Source organism: Apium graveolens, chromosome 6, assembly GCF_009905375.1.
Source record: "Apium graveolens cultivar Ventura chromosome 6, ASM990537v1, whole genome shotgun sequence".
NCBI lineage: Eukaryota > Viridiplantae > Streptophyta > Magnoliopsida > Apiales > Apiaceae > Apium > Apium graveolens.
Genome location: NC_133652.1, coordinates 299,287,869 through 299,304,652, shown reverse-complemented (window position 1 = coordinate 299,304,652; position 16,784 = coordinate 299,287,869). Strand labels below are relative to the sequence as shown.

The 16,784-nt window shown below is 33.0% G+C and overlaps 1 protein-coding gene across 1 annotated transcript; it reads left to right on the top strand.

The window, feature by feature from the left end:
* Positions 1 to 8,162: 8,162 nt before the first annotated feature.
* Positions 8,163 to 9,924, top strand: LOC141668128 (berberine bridge enzyme-like 8). The gene has a single exon (XM_074474834.1). The coding sequence runs from the start codon at positions 8,190 to 8,192 to the stop codon at positions 9,828 to 9,830; it is 1,641 nt and encodes a 546-aa protein (XP_074330935.1). The 5' UTR covers positions 8,163 to 8,189; the 3' UTR covers positions 9,831 to 9,924.
* Positions 9,925 to 16,784: the final 6,860 nt, after the last annotated feature.

The following is a 16,784-nucleotide window of genomic DNA, read 5'->3' as shown; positions in this document are numbered from 1 at the left end:
AATCATCGTCATGCATCATTGAGGAATACTATCGAACGAGCATTTGGCGTGCTAAAAAAAGGTTTCCTATTATTAGAAGTACGACTGAACCATTTTATTCGTGTGAAACACAATCAGACATATTCCTTGCATGTTGTATCTTGCACAACTTTTTACAAGTCGAAGATCGGGATCTTGCTGCTGAAGAAGAAGTGATAAAAGAGCTAGAAAAGGAAGATCCTGAGGTACCTTATTATGCACCAAGGGACAAGAGTGAAGCTGGTGCTATTGCCGATGAAATAAGAAATAGAATAGCAAATTCAATGTGGGCTGATTATACACTGCACGAACAAGACAATGAATCTGATATGAGAGAGTAAATGTTATTATTGATTGTGTATTTCGTTGACATTAGTTTTAGTCTTAGAATTCTAGTTACCAAAATAAAGTTGAAGTTTTAACTTTATAATTGCTTAAGGAAGAGGTTTATCATACGATTTTTTTCCATGTTAACATGCTTTGGTTATACATATTGGACATCTAAAATGTCAAAGTTTCTTAAATATATGTTAAATGTGTTTCAGGTTTAACTATGTCAATTTTCAGGTTTTAAATATATAACTTCTGTTGTTATCATTGTTATTATGTTATATTAGATGGGCAAAACAGTGAAGGACGGAGATGCAGTAAAGAGAGAACAGTTGATATGGACCCCTATGATGGACAGTGCTTTTATTCAATCCATGCTTAATCAACAATACGAAGGCCACAGAATTGATGGGACTTTCACGTCTCAAGCTTATGTTAATATGGTAGCTGAGATGCGGCAAAAACTCAATATAGAACTGAATAAAGCACATCTTAAGAATCGATTAAAAACTCTTAAAGATCACTTTGCTCAATGCTATGATTTATTTCGCGGAGTAGGTTTGAGTGGCTTCTCTTGGAATTCAGAATCTAAATTGTTTGAAGCAACAGAAGATGTTTGGGATCAACTAATAATAGTAAGTATTAACTATACAATTTATATAATTTCATTAATTTTTAATCTCTTTATTTTTACTAATATTGTATACTTCATTTCTTTTATTTTTGTAGGTAAAACATGATGCTAATAAGTGGAAGACCAAGCCAATTTTAAACTATAACGAATTGGAGGAGTTGTTTGCAAAAGACAGGGCGACGGGTGCTGGAGCTGAAACGGCCAAGGAAAAAAATAAAAGAAGTTTGAGTACAAGTTCTACGGACTGGTCAGTTGATGACATAAATGATTTACTAACGGGGTCTAATGTAAATCTGGAAAGTTTAAACAATGATGATGATGTTCAGTTTGTGGCTGCTACGCAATCACCTCACGAGGCATTTAATAGTGCAACTAAAGCTAAGGGTAAAAAAAGGAAGTATGATGAGGAGGAGGACATAAATAAAGGAAAGAAAAGGAAGCTGGAAGAGGAAGAAGACGTAAATAAGAAAATAGTGATGTCTCTCGAGAATGTCGCGAATTCTATTAGGGAAGGACATGCCATACTTAAAGAGAGTAACATCATACTCGAAAGGTCCCGACAACGTGTTTACACTGAACAAGAAATATATAATGAGCTGCAAGTTATCGGCTTGGAAGCAACTAAAATCTGTGAAGCTTATTTATTCCTAGTGAAATGTTCTGAAAGTGCAAGGGCTTTTTTTGGTTGTCCGCTTCAAATGCGAAAGGAGATCCTGGAAGAATTGATGAAGAAAAAAGATTGAGTTTGTTGAGATTTATTATTAAATTTTATTTTTTATCTTCTAGAGTAGGAGTTGATAAATTTAGGATTTTGAGACGTTTAGGTAATTTTTTAATTGTGTTTTTTATGGATTGTTTATTCTCTAGATTATTTGGTTTAATCTGAAATTTTTCTGCAGTAGATTGTTTGTTGGGCTTATTCTAGTAATTTAGTAATTCTTCTTTATTTTAAAATGCATTCTTTCTTTAATTCACAAATTTTATTATATTGTGCAGAATGTTGAGTATTCAACAACTGGTAATGATACAGGTCTGTGTTCTATAAACCCAAGGGGAGCTATATGCTTTCTAGGTGTGCCAGTTTGTTATGAACTCATGGCCCAGTAGCAGTATGCACACAAGACTAATTTAGTGAACATCTATAGAAAAAATATGATTACGGCAACCTTTGGTTTCATTGCCTTGCTCTTCTTGAACTTGTTTGTGATATTGGGTTGGTATTTTTTTTTTGGCTTCAGATTTTTTTATTTATGATGATGATGAGGGAGCTGAAGCAGATGATGAAGATGTACCTAATGTTGAAGCACTCCTTGTTGATAACACTGGATGGTCATCAAGCACGAGGTAGAGTAGTTAACCTTTGCATTCATCAGTCCCCTGATATTATCGCAAGGAAAGCAATAAGTTGTATTGATATTTTCACTAACAAAAATTGCAAGAAATTTCAAAAATTATCTTGTACCTGTAGTTGAGGCTTTTTTTTCAAGATGTCTTTTGAGTAGTGATACTTTTTTATAAGGTCACCTATAAGATTGTTATTACTTGAACTCCATTCCTAATCACGATTAAATTATTGTCAAAAGCTTATTTCTAAAATTGTATGCAACTAACCATGTTGTGTACTTAAAAGCTCTGTTTATTCTTGCACTTCTTCTGTAGTAGTCAGGGGCCATGATGATATGAATTGTTAAAGCTGATATATTAGGTTTGGTTCGTGTTGGAGTAAATTTTGTATTTCCATTTATTTCAGTGAAGGCAATATACATCTCCCTGCTTTTACTTACAGAGATGAGTTTCTGTCAGCAGGTTCCAAAATGTTGTGGCATTTTCTTTACTTAATAAGTGTTTCTGGTTTGATTTGAGTTGTTGCAGAATGGCTGGCTGGTTTTGCAAAGTCTGGGGTTGCTTATTTTATACCTGGACTTTTGTTTTTGTTTCTGCTGGTTCGAGGTGGCTTCGAGTGTATGTTGTTGCTGCAGTTTCTTCTTGTCTGAGCAATAAAGGGGATGGTCTCTGGGTAGTTTTGTGCGTGGATCCTTGGCAAAATATTTCAGATTCTGGAGTTGAATTTTGCTGGATTATTTTTTTGGGATTTGCAGATTTGGAAGCTATGCTGGGTTTTCGACTTGCTGTGGTGTGCTATGTTGTTTTGCTCTACTTCTGGACTTCTTTGGAATCCTGGAGTTGGGGTGGGTTTTTGCTTCGATTTTTTCCTGGAGTTTTATTTGCTCCTGGAAGTTTGTATATTTGTTTTTGTAATTTTGTTTTGTTTGGTTTGATTTTGCCTTGTTCCGAGTTTAGTTTCTTGGTGGTTTGTTCCAAGAGATGTGACTCTTTGTATAATCTTTCCTTTTATATTTTACGACGCTTAGTCCTCATTTACCCAAAAAAAAAGAACATAAGGGCTTTACAAGCAATTATAGCAGCAGTTTCGTTAGAATTTCCCAGTGTTTGCAACCTCCGTGGGAAGGATTTGACAATAATTATCTAACATGAATGAATGTTGCAGATAATTTGTAGGATATACAATTTTATTTATTTTAAGGGTATTGTGGTAAAAAGTAAAATTTTCTTTCTTTCCCTCTTAACTCGGGAGCATAAGAAAGATTACAGGAGAAACTCTTTCTTTTGAACTCGGGAGCACGAGAGAGATTCATTTTCTTCCACTTTTTCTCTTCTCTTCTCTTCTCTCCCCATCTCTTCTCTTCTCTTCTCTCTCAGAAAAACTCGGGAGCACAGCATAAGAGGTTTAAGATCATACAGAAGAAGATTGTTAAATTCGGTTTTGAGAATGGGTCGGACTTTGTGTTGAGAAATTCGGGTAAAAGTTGTTCGGGTCGTTATATACTCGACTCCAGAGTCTGGACTCTAGAGAGTAGATCCGAAATTAGGATGTTGGGTTCGGGCTTAATTAAATTTAAGCTAACTAAATATAATTATTAAGATTTAGTTGATATATCATATGAATCGGGTTAAGATAAAATAAAAATATTATCCATCCTCCTAAAATATTATACTAATGTACTTGGATAAACAAAAATTATACTAATGAACTTGGGAATCGGGCTAAAATAAAATAATGTAAATCACTGATCTGAGATAAATCAAATTAATACTAAACTACGTATAATTCGTATCCTATTGATGTGAACTAAAAAATCAAATTTTAATTAAAACATAAATAGTATTTTTTTTTAAAATAAATATAAAATTATCAATAAAACTATATCGTTCAATCAATAATAGTCTTTTTCAAATAACTTTTATAGAATTATAGTTAATTGTTAGTCGCTAAACACGCGCTAATATTTCACGCAAGTATACAAGTTCGCAAGTAGGGATGTCAAACGGATAATTCGGATACAGATATGCCTATATTCGTATCCGCATCTGCAATCATCGGATTCGAATACGGATAATATCTGCTTTATTTCGGATACGGATAATATCCGCTTTTTCTCGGATACGAATGCGGATATTTCGGACGAAAATCGGATTTTTTGAATTTTTTTTGTTGCCCCTACCGTTTTGACGATGATTATAGAACATTTTCTACGATTAAATACACATTATATATTTATATATGTATAAAGTAAGTGTACAATTATATAAAATTTGTATAAACGTATTATTTAATACATTTATACACACTATAAACTAAAAAAATAAATTTTAAATTATATATAATTTTATATTTATATAGTTTAAATATCATATATGTATTTAGTTTCGGATTCGAATATCCCGAGTTCGGATACGGATAATATCCGCTTTTCTCGGATACGGATAATATCCGTTTTTTCTCAAATACGAATACGGATTTTTCGGACGAATATCGGACATTTCGAATTTTTTTGACAGCCCTATTCGCAAGTAGTATAAGATATAAATCAGATTCGATCCGATAGAGACTGTATTGGTTAACTATTTAATTTACGCACCTAAGCAACAATGTATGGTTATTATCCAATGGTAAGACGATAACAAATTGAGAATGTTTATAACTAAGAATTACGCTAACTATTAAAACTACGAGAATAAGATTGATTGGATAATATATAAGACAGACATGGGATTCTAACTTCATTAAATACTTCATTCAATAGTTTTTTTATTCTCAACCTTAGCATGCAATGGTGATAACACTAATCAGACAACACTAAACTGATAAACGTCAACTTTCGTTCCACGCGTACCATTCTACCAAACATCCACAAAAAAGAGATAGAAGCTGAATAGGCACCAATTATATTGAGACCCTATATGTCTATAGAATTTGACAACATAACGGTTTAAGCACAAGTTATTTATCGTGATAACACAGGGCAAGTAAGATGGTTTAAATTACCTACGAATCATGCACAATAAATACATGAACCTATGCTAGCATGACAAGTTCTAAATCCTTAAATTCACTTTCGTTTCATTAAGAATTAACACAATATCTTATAAGTTCGCGACGCTCACAAGACGAATAAGTACAACCAATACTATGATATCATACAATCACCACATACTAAGGCATCAAACAACTTAACTAAAGAAATCCATAAATAAATCCGCTAGAACCCCACGATAACTATTAGCCCATAGTCGAACTCATCGCCAACGTGGGTTCCAGTGAAAACATGATATAGCAAATATAGTCTTTATACGAATAATTAAAACCGAGTACAAAACAAGAATATTGGTTCAACAAAATAAGAAACAAGCATACAAATTACAACTCAAAACAAAGATACACAAGAATAAACTAGATCATCTTCGCCTTTGTTGAATTGTGCCCAAAAGGTCTCTTGTCGTCTTCTCCTTGCTTAATGTTTTGATATCTCTCAATATATCCTGAAAAACGACCTAAGTTATGCTTATATAGCAGTTCATGCATCCCAAGAGTCTAGCAAATCGAATTATAAAAGAATCGGGATTTTAATATCCCGACACAGCACAGCCGCGCGCTTTACCAGCGCGGACGCGCTGACTTTCTGTTCTCCCGGCGCGGCCGCGCGCAACAACAGCGCGGGAGCGCCTGCCTTCTGCCAAAACTTCATTTTTTCTTCTTCTTTATTCCTTGAAGTTTTGAGCCAATCTTTCAAGTTTTTATTCCAACACATCCTAAACACCATATTAGCATAAAAACAATGCTAATTCACCTGATTCACGAAGTAAAGCCTGAAATGCAAAAACACTTGAAAACACATTAAAACGCAAATAACTCGAGTACAAATACACCTATTCAAAGCCTATTAGAGTGTAAATAAGTGTCATAAATGCCACTTAATATTAATCGATTAAGTAATCATGCTAAAATACTATTTATAAGGTCCGAACATATGGAGATATTATATTTTTATCCTCAATAAAATAATAATTTCGTTATAATAACATTCACCCCCTTACCAACGATATCACTTTAAATAATTTAAATATTCTAAAAAGTTATGAACATATACATTTACTAATATAATTATTATGAAGTCATCTATATCTATAATATATTATAATAGACGAAACATTAAAAGTTTGGTAGTCGGTTGGTCGGTACTTGGTGAAATTACTTAATTACCCTTACTTAATTATTTCAATTCTAATTATTGGGTTCATCAATTCTAATTCTAATTGATATTGAAGTCAACTTCCTCTATTGCTTTACCAATTTCAATTCTAATTTATATCGAACTCTGTATCATTATAATTTATATTAAATTCAACTTCTTCTACCAATTTATATTTTAATTCATATCGAGTTCTATATTATTCTAATTTGTTACTTCGGGCTAAATTAATAAGCAAGCTAAATATAATTATTAAGATTTAGTTGATATGTCATGTGAACCGGGTTAAGATAAAATAATAATACTATCGGTCCTCCTAAAATGATTATATATTTGAACTTGGATAAACAAAATAATATATTTTATGTATCCAGGATAAAAATATACATTATACAATTGATTCAGACTAAAACATAATAAAATAAAAATATAATTCGACCAACAAAAATAAAATAATATATACTAATTATTCAGTCTAAAATATATTATACCACTATAATAAAAGTAATTTTATCTTTTTAACATTTTTTAATCATATACTTTTTTAATATAATTATTAAAATTCTATTGTAATTATACTTTTTGATTTCTAAACAACACCCAAGCCATCCTAATTCCATATATTAATATAGATACACTCCTACTTGAAAATATATTATTTTTAGTTGTTTTGATTTAATATAATTAGTAGAATTTTGCTTTAATTATACTTCTTGATTTCTAAGTATCACCTAGGTATTCTTCTTTAATTATTATATGACTTATAATATTATATGTATTATTTTACGTGCTTTTTAATTATAATTCTTATACTGATTTCAACATATAGTTGTATGATGCCTGAAAACTAGATGCCCGAAAATACATATTAACGTGGAATAGTGGTTAAAATACCGACCAACTAATGCGTACTAATATTTTGTTTGAACTATACACATGTTTTTATGTTTTTATGCGTAATCATTACAATTAAAGTTTTAAATTTGTTGAATACGAATGTTCAATATGCGTATCATATATTAAAAGAAAATTATTAGAACATGCATGTTTGACATGTTTATGCCTACATATATACAAAATATGTATTTTCGTGATATAATATTCACATTCGTGTTTAGTGGGTATCTTGGACAATCTTTCCCGAACGCCCGATAGTTTAGTTTGGGTTTTATGAGTAAAAATTTGAAATTTTGACATAACATCCATACCCTTATGATTTTAAAAATTATTTAAATTAATTAACTTCGTGCAGATTATCAACTAGAATAAATAAAAACAAAATTTTTGAGATAAAAATGCGAAGACACGCACACCCCCCATTAGCGCTCACGACTTTACGGACTCCAAAACATGCACGTCAACCTGTTGAAAGATTAAACTGATGTATAACTTCCCTATACATTTGACTTTGACCTTGTATATGTATAAATAATGTAATGTTCGGCAAAACCATAAATAGACCTTTTCTATAATAAGCGCGGGTCACGTTTACTTTTTTGTACATCGTGTTGTGTGTTTGATACAGTCAGTCTGTAACAACAGAACTACTTGCCCCTCTCCTATAAATAGCTGACCTAGCACACCATCTTCAGCACAAAAACACAAATCTACACAAAGTAATCACAATTCTTTTATAAGGAAAAACACAGTAAGGAATGAAGTTTCAAGTTTGTTCAGTTGTTTCATTCTCTTTTCTTCTTTTCTTCTTAACCTTTTCATCAGAAGCTAGTAATAATCCCAATAGTTCTCCTCAAGATTTCGTTCAATGTCTTATCCGTTCGAGTTCATCTTCCATATCCAAAGTTATTTACACCTCGAAGAACTCTACTTACACATCTGTGTTAAAGTTTTCAATTAATAACCTCCGGTTTGACACCCCAAGTACTCCCAAACCTATTGTTATCGTCAAGCCTGAAGATGCTTCGCAAATCCAGACTGTCATTTATTGTTGCAAGAAGCATGACATTCAAATGAGGATTCGAGGTGGAGGACATGATTATGAAGGTCTGTCATATGTAGCACAAGTCCCGTTTGTGTTACTGGATATGATTAATCTTCGTTTTATTAGTGTTGATCCGGTAAAAGCAACTGCATGGGTTGAAGCCGGTGCAACACTCGGTGAGGTCTATTATAACATTGCTCAGAAGAGTAATACACTTGGATTTCCAGCTGGAATATGGTCAACAGTGGGTGTTAGCGGGCTTGTTAGTGGTGGGGGATATGGCACATTAAGACGAAAGTATGGCCTTGCTGCTGACAACATACTTGATGCACGGTTGATTGATGTTAACGGCAGAATTCTTGATAGAAAATCAATGGGTGAAGATCTGTTTTGGGCCATACGAGGAGGTGGCGCTTCTAGTTTTGGTGTCATTCTTTCTTGGAAACTCAAGCTAGTCAATGTTCCGAAAATTGTAACAATCTTCCAAGTTCAAAGAACTTTAGAGCAGAATGCAACTGAAGTACTTCACCGTTGGCAGACTGTAGCCCCAAGGCTTCCCAAAGATGTTGAACTCCGAGTTGCAGCAAACACAATATGGAAGACTTCACGTAATGAACCTCAGAAAACTGTACAGGATGATGGTTCTTCTGGAAGTCTGGATGATAATAAAACTGTGAGAGTAGATTTCTTAGGACAGTATCTTGGACGAAAAGACAGACTGCTCTCAATGATGAACCGAAGGTTTCCAGAGTTAGGATTGGTGGAAGAAGCCTGCACTGAAGTTACTTATATACAATCAGTGCTCCTTTTCTCTCTTTTTAGAGCTGATGATTCGCCTATTGGTTTGTTAAATAGGACTGCCTATAAAATTCCTTTCAAGGCCAAATCGGACTTTGTGGAAAAACCTATTTCCAAACAAGGACTTGAGGGTTTGTGGAAAATACTTCTGCAGCAAGAGCCCGGAAGAACAAATTTCCTCTTGACGTCGTATGGAGGGAAGATGGCTGAAATATCAGAATCCGCAATTCCATTCCCTCACAGAGCAGGAACACTGTACATGATGTACATGAGAGTGCGAACTGATGGAGACACATCAAATTCCATGAAATGGATTAGAGGCTTGTACAAGTACTTGACTCCTTACGTTACTAATTCTCCCAGAAGTGCATACGTAAATTATAATGATCTAGACTTGGGAGTGAACAATCTTCAAGGTCCTACCAGCTACAAGCAAGCAAGCAAACGGGGTAAAAAATACTTCAAGAATAATTTCGCTAGGCTCGTCGTAATTAAGTCCATTGTGGATCCTCATAACTTCTTCAGGCATGAGCAGAGTATTCCTCCTTTCTCTTAGGCTTAGGCTCGGTTTGGAAGTGCTGTTAAAAACTGCCGTGCTGTTAAAAACTGTTCAGGAAAATTAGATGACTGTTTGGTAATTTTTTTTAATTTATGCATATTTTGAGATATAATATATAAAAATAATATTTTTGAGAAGGTTTGATGGTGAAACTGATAGCTACTTCCTGCAAAAGTTAGAAAACAGCTCTTTCCAAAAGTACGGGGACATGATTTTTCTAACAGCAGCTTTTAGATCAAAAACGTTTTTTCAGACATCAGTTTTTAGAATTTACCAAACACATTTCTGACAGCTTTTCAGCAAAAAGCTACGCTGTAGCTGTCTGCAATAGTAATACCAAACGGGACCTTAGTACTACAAATTTTATTTTATTTTTGTAAATAACACAACTACATATAATTAATGGTTGGTAATCCGTAGCTGTCAATTTCTTCCGAACCAATTTGTATTTTAATTTTTTACATGGAATCATTTTGGTTTATTTGTTAAGAAGCTGATAATTAATTAAATCTCAAAGATTTCCACCAAGTTTTAAATCTGTATAGCATATTTATAAATTCGGTTACATTAATCCACTTTCAGTACAAGGCATACTCGAAGAAACATCCTGCAATATTGAGCAATCTCAACATGAAACATTTTATATAGGAATTTTTACCCAACTAGATTATTATTCCTGTATAAGGCATACTCGAAAAAATATTATACTTCTATATACTATATTATAATAATCGGAATGGATTTAATTTGGTTCAACGGTTATTCACTAATTTTGGTTATTAAAAAAATAAATAAATAGTGTTATATATCTGTTAAACTACTATATCTGTACTTATTCTACTAAACTACGATCACAACATATCGTAGTGTCACTACAAGAAAAAAGAGTTAAAATGACCAAACAAAAGCGACCAACTATAAATTACACCAAAAACGGTGGCTTTTAAGGTCAATACCACTTGGCCAAAAACCGCGCATAAAAGCCACCGATATCGGTGGATTTTATAAGCGGTCGCTTTTATTTGGTGGAATTTAAGGTCGGTGGCTTTTAGTCGGTTGCTTTTGTTAACAAAAGCAACCGTCTATTTTTCAGCGGTCGATTTTAAAGTTTCACGATTTTGTGAGAAAATTGCCGCCAAAATGAAGCCTGAAATTAGAAAACAAAAGCGACCGGACGGTCGCTTTTAAATTAATTACCAAAAAATATTAAAAAAATACAACGGTCATTTTAATAAAAACAACCACTAGTGGTCATTTTTATAAAATCCACCGAATATAAAAGCGACCGCATATGGTGGAATTTAGACTCCAAAAAATTAAAAGCTACTGCATTATCCTCTTCCTCTCGATTTTGTCCATACTTTCCTTTTCCCCATCTCCACTTCCTTTCCTTCAAAATTTTTACCATTTTCCTTCCATTTCAAGCTCAAATTTCTACTACTTTCAAGTCAAGTAAGTACAATTTCTGAACTACTTACACTTTGTTTATCATGTTTGTTGTTTGTTTATTTCTCACATAAATGTAATATTAATTGATATAATTTAAATGAAATTTTAAATTTTAATTGTTAAAAATTTAAATGTAGTCTTCAAAAACTAAAAGAGTTGAATATATTTGTTAACTTTCTCCGCTTGATACAAGATAATTTGAATTAAATCATTGAAATAATTTTAAAAAATGAAATAATTATTGTTCATTTGTTTTCACTAAATATATTGCACACATAATGAATTTATTTAGGTATGTTTTTTTAATTAGTAATAGATTATTAATTATAGTATCTATACATCTTGTAGATGACATCAGATCGTAGTTGGATGAATCGTCGATTTGATGCAAGGAAAAATATAACGGAAGAGTATAAAATTGGTGTTGATGGTTTCATTAAATTTAACGTTGCAAATACGGATGATTCAAAGGGGAGAATAAGATGTCCATGTAATGAATGTGGAAATTTTTATATAAAATATCCCGATGATGTGATATTACATTTATATCGACATGGCATCATGCCCGCATATACAACATGGAATTTTCATGAGAAGAGTGTTAGATCGCGGGTTGACACTGGGACGAGTTCTATGAATATTGATAACACGCATGATGATTTTTATGATGCACGTGAAATGCTTGGAGATTTTGCCGAGGCAAATAATAATTTTGAAAATATGGATGAAGAGCCGAATGCAACAGCAAAAAGTTTTTATATGATGCTTGATAGTGCTTCTGAACCACTTTATCCTAATTGTACAATTTCACAACATTATCATTTGTGAGTAAGCTACTTAAGTTCAAACACAGACATGGTTGTAGTAATAAGGGATTTGATGAGTTATTTGAACTCATTGGATCGGTGTTGCCTGAAGATCACAAGTTGCCCCTGAGATATTATGATGTGAAAAAGTTAGTAAGTGGGTTGAGCATGGGATACGAAAAAATTGATGCTTGCGTGAATGATTGCATGTTATTTTACAAAGAAAATAGTGAGAAAATACATTGTGACATATGTGATGAAGATCGATACAAGATGCAGAAGGATTCTATGAAAAAGTTAATTCCGAAGAAGATTTTGAGATACTTTCCTCTTACATTGAGACTACAACGATTATTCATGTCCGACAAGACTGCCAAATGTATGACATGGCATCATGATAGAGCTGCAGTTGATGGTCAATTAAGTCATACAGCTGATGTAGATGAATGGAAACAATTCAATCATAGATTTCCTCGATTTGCAAAAGAAATACGGAATGTCCGAATAGGTCTTGCTAGTGATGGATTTGATCCCTTTCGAGATGCACATGCAAGGGAATATACAATGTGGCCTGTGATTGTTGTTGTTTTCAATCTTCCACCATCGATGTGCACAAAAGCTCCATACATGTTTATGCCTCTTCTCATTCCCGGGCCAAATGATCCGACAAAAGACTTTCATGTTTATCTTCGACCACTAATTGATGAATTGAAGATGTTGTGGTGTACTGGGGTGGAAACATATGATAGAGTATCACGCTCAAATTTCACTATGAAAGTAGCATGGATGTGGACAATAAATGACTTTCCAGCACTTGGTATGCTTAGTGGATGGTCGACTAAGGGAAAATTCGCATGTCCAGTATGTATGGGATTGGTAAAGGCAAAGCAACTCAACCATGGTGGTAAATCGACTTTCTACAGTACAACACGTTATTTTTTGGAAGAAGATGATCCACTAAGGAGAAGCACAAAGTTTGGACGATGTGAGAGACATTCAGTCACAACTCGAAATTCAGGATCACGGGCAAAAATACTTTGTGAGCAGATACAGTTTCCTCCTCCAGGAAAAACTATTAGGCAAAAGCCGAGGGATTATGGCGTGACACATAATTAGACACACTGTTCTCCATTTTTTGAGCTACCATATTGGGAGACACTAAGTCTTCGTCACAATATTGATATAATGCATACGAAGAAAAATGTCTTTGATAACATATTCTACACAATGCTTGGTGATAAGAAAAAAACCAAAGACAACTCAAATGCAAGAAATGATTGTAAGGAGTTAGTTGTACACCGTGAGTTGTGGATTCGAGATGATGGCACGATGCCAACTGCGCCATTTGTGCTTGGGAGAGAGCAAATTAATAAGCTATTCAATTGGATTAAAAGTTTGAATCTTCCAGATGGGCATGTCTCAAATATATCTAGGTGTGTAAATATGGAAAAAAGATGTATTCGCGGGATGAAATCACATGATTACCATATTTTCATACAAAAGCTATTGCCCATTGTTTGTCGTGACTTGCTACCAAAGAATATAGCTGATGTTCTTATTGAGTTGTCTAACTTCTTTCAAGATTTATGCTCAGCAAATTTGAAATACACAGATTTGGGGAAGATGGAAAAAGATATAGTGAAGATAATGTCTAAGCTCGAAACCATCTATATTCCAGGTTTTTTTAATCCCATGGAGCATTTGCCTCTACATTTGGCTATTGAGTGTAAGCTGGGAGGCCCATCTAATCATCGATGGATGTATTTTATTGAAAGATACTTGCATGGCTTGAAATTGAAAGTTAAAAATAAAGCACGAGCAGAAGGTTCAATGGCAGAGCGCTATATTGAGGAGGAAGCTGTACACTTTTGTGAGTTGTATTTTGAATCCAAAGTTGAAACAGCGCATAATCGACTTCGTCGAAATGAGGTTCCTAGAAGGTTTCTTGATCCGAGTTTGTTGGAAGTTTATAGGTATCCTACACAACCTATACTACGTAATGGGCGTAGACTTTTGAGTAGTGTTGAACATAGACTAGTGAAATACTATGTCCTTTAATTCACCGGAGGTTGCACAGTACTTACGGTATTATATTATTTCTTACTTTTATTTATTTAGATTTAACAAATTTGAATTTTGTAAATTGTAATTTAATAAATTCTTAAATTATAGGGAGTTTCAAAGCCTGGTACGTCGGCATCACCCGAATTTTAATGATGCATAAAAGGAAGGGAAGCAAAAAGAACTATTCGCGGGTTGGTTTGAAAGAAGGGTACGTTTATAAATATATAAATGTGTAAGTGTGTATTTTTGTGACATTATCTTAGCACTCTTATACTTATCCATATGCTTCATTTATAAAATAATTTAGGTAAAAGATGACACTGAACTTAAAAACAAATTCAAGGACCTAATAAGAGGGCCATCACATGAAGTGGAATCTTACAAATGTTGCAAGTGTAATGGTTATAAATTTGACTGCGGAAATCCTAGTGAACGTACTTCTCCCAATTCCGGTGTACTTGTCATTGGTAAGAGATTAAAGAAGCTACTAAAAGAGAAATTATACCGATTTTGTATCATTTGTATTTAATTTTCCTATGTTTGATTTTTAGGAAGTTCTTACAAAGAAAGTTTTGGAAATTATTACGGACGACTCCAAGAAGTACTTGACCTCTACTACTACAATGGTCATCATGTTATCTTATTCAAATGTCATTGGTTTGATCACACAACACACGTCAAAGTGGATAGAAACCGAATTACAACGGTTGATATCAAATAAAGTTGAATGCCGAAGATGTGTTCGTGTTAGCTAGTCAAGCTCATCAAGTGTATTATGCACCAAGTATTACAAATGCAAAGTCTTCATGGTACACAATTCTCACCACAAAGAGTCGACAAGTTAATGAATTTTTTTCATCAACCGAAGAGGATACATTTGATGAAGATGTTTTTCAAAATAACGTGTCAAATGCTTCATCATCACAAGTTGAAAGAGTGGTTATTCGTGATCCTTCAAATTTTTTTATTGATTTGAGAAGTTTTGAAGATGACTACTCTATACATGAAGATATTAAACAACAAAATGACCAAGACATGAGTGATGACGAACAAAATAAAAGTGATGACGATAACGATGACGATGACGATGATTAATATTTTTATTGTATTAAATTTGAAATTGTCGAATTTATGTATCACATTTATTTGAGTCATTTTAATGTAATATTCAATTTGATCTTTTTTTATCTATTTTTTATGCAATTCATATAATGTGTTTGGGAGTTCAAGTTTGAGGGGAAAAAAAGAGGCAGAAGCTACTGGAACTGGACAAATACAGTAAACTAAAAATGACCGTTTGGGTCGAAATTATATAAATAAAAACGACTACAATCGGTCGATTTTAAAATTACTAGGTACATGTATACACCAACTCACATTTATTTTTCTTTCTTTTTACTGTTATCTCTCTCCACCAATATCTCATCTTTCTCTCGGCTAAGCAATGGCGGGTCGACTGTATCCGGCGAAAATTGATGCTCCCACCTCTCTGTACTCTCGGGTTAGAAATAAACAGGTTAGCCTCTTCTTCTTCTTCTTGTATCGATTTTCGCTTCATCTTGTATGACTAACTGATTTTAATATCGATTTCTTCTGTCTTGAAAGATTTTGACTAAAATCTTTCTTCTCTCTCTTGAAATCTCAGTTAGTATTTAAGATTTGGGGATTAGGGTTTTTGAGATTTATAGATTAAGGGTTTGAGTTTTTGAGATTAGGGTTTTGAGATTTGGGGATAAGGGTTTTGAGATTAGGATTGAGATTTGGGGATTAGGGTTTTATAATATTGTTTTATAATATATTCACATTCTTGTACAATTTTTTGTTAAATATTGTTAAATACTAAGCCAAATTTTCTACCTCTTTGGGAATTGGGTAACACATTATGTTTAAGTTTTTTAAATTTTGTAATCAGTATTATCTGCATCTAGGTGGTCACAACTCACAAGAATATTTTTCTTGTTCGCTCGTGAAGCTTGGGAGTACAATTTATATATATGATATTATAATTTCATCTTATTCGCTTGTGAAGTTTGTGAGTACAATTTTTAAATATAATATTATAATTTCATTTTGCAGTGGTCTTTAAAACAACCCTGATCTCTGCTTTCCACGTTTCCGAAATTTGCAGGCCCTTCCAGTTTATGTATAGATTGGCTGTGTTTTATGTGTTTATTAAGTTGATTAGAAGTGTTTGTTATAAATAGGTTCCATCATTATGGTGTAAAGTCATATAATTTAAAGTATTTAATGTTTAGTTATTGTTAAAATCTCTGATGGTGCATATGTTTGTAAATGTGTGCTTATATATTATAAGGTAATTTGTGTATGCTTCTGGTGTTGAAACTTGATACTCATTAATGAATTTTTAGTGTCAATGACATAATATGTTATTTTGAGACATGGTACATGAACGTAATAAGTTTTTTAATGCTATTAAGGTTTTACTTTGTATTTAGTGTATTATAGGCTATACTTTTATTGTGAATTTTGTTTGAATATTTGATGAATTTCTATGTTTATTAAGTGGATTTTTGAAGCTTTGTGAAGATTATATAAAGTTTACCATGGTTTCTACTAGAGATTAAATGGTTTATAGTACGTGATATCTGATCTGTGATGTGTAATGATAGTG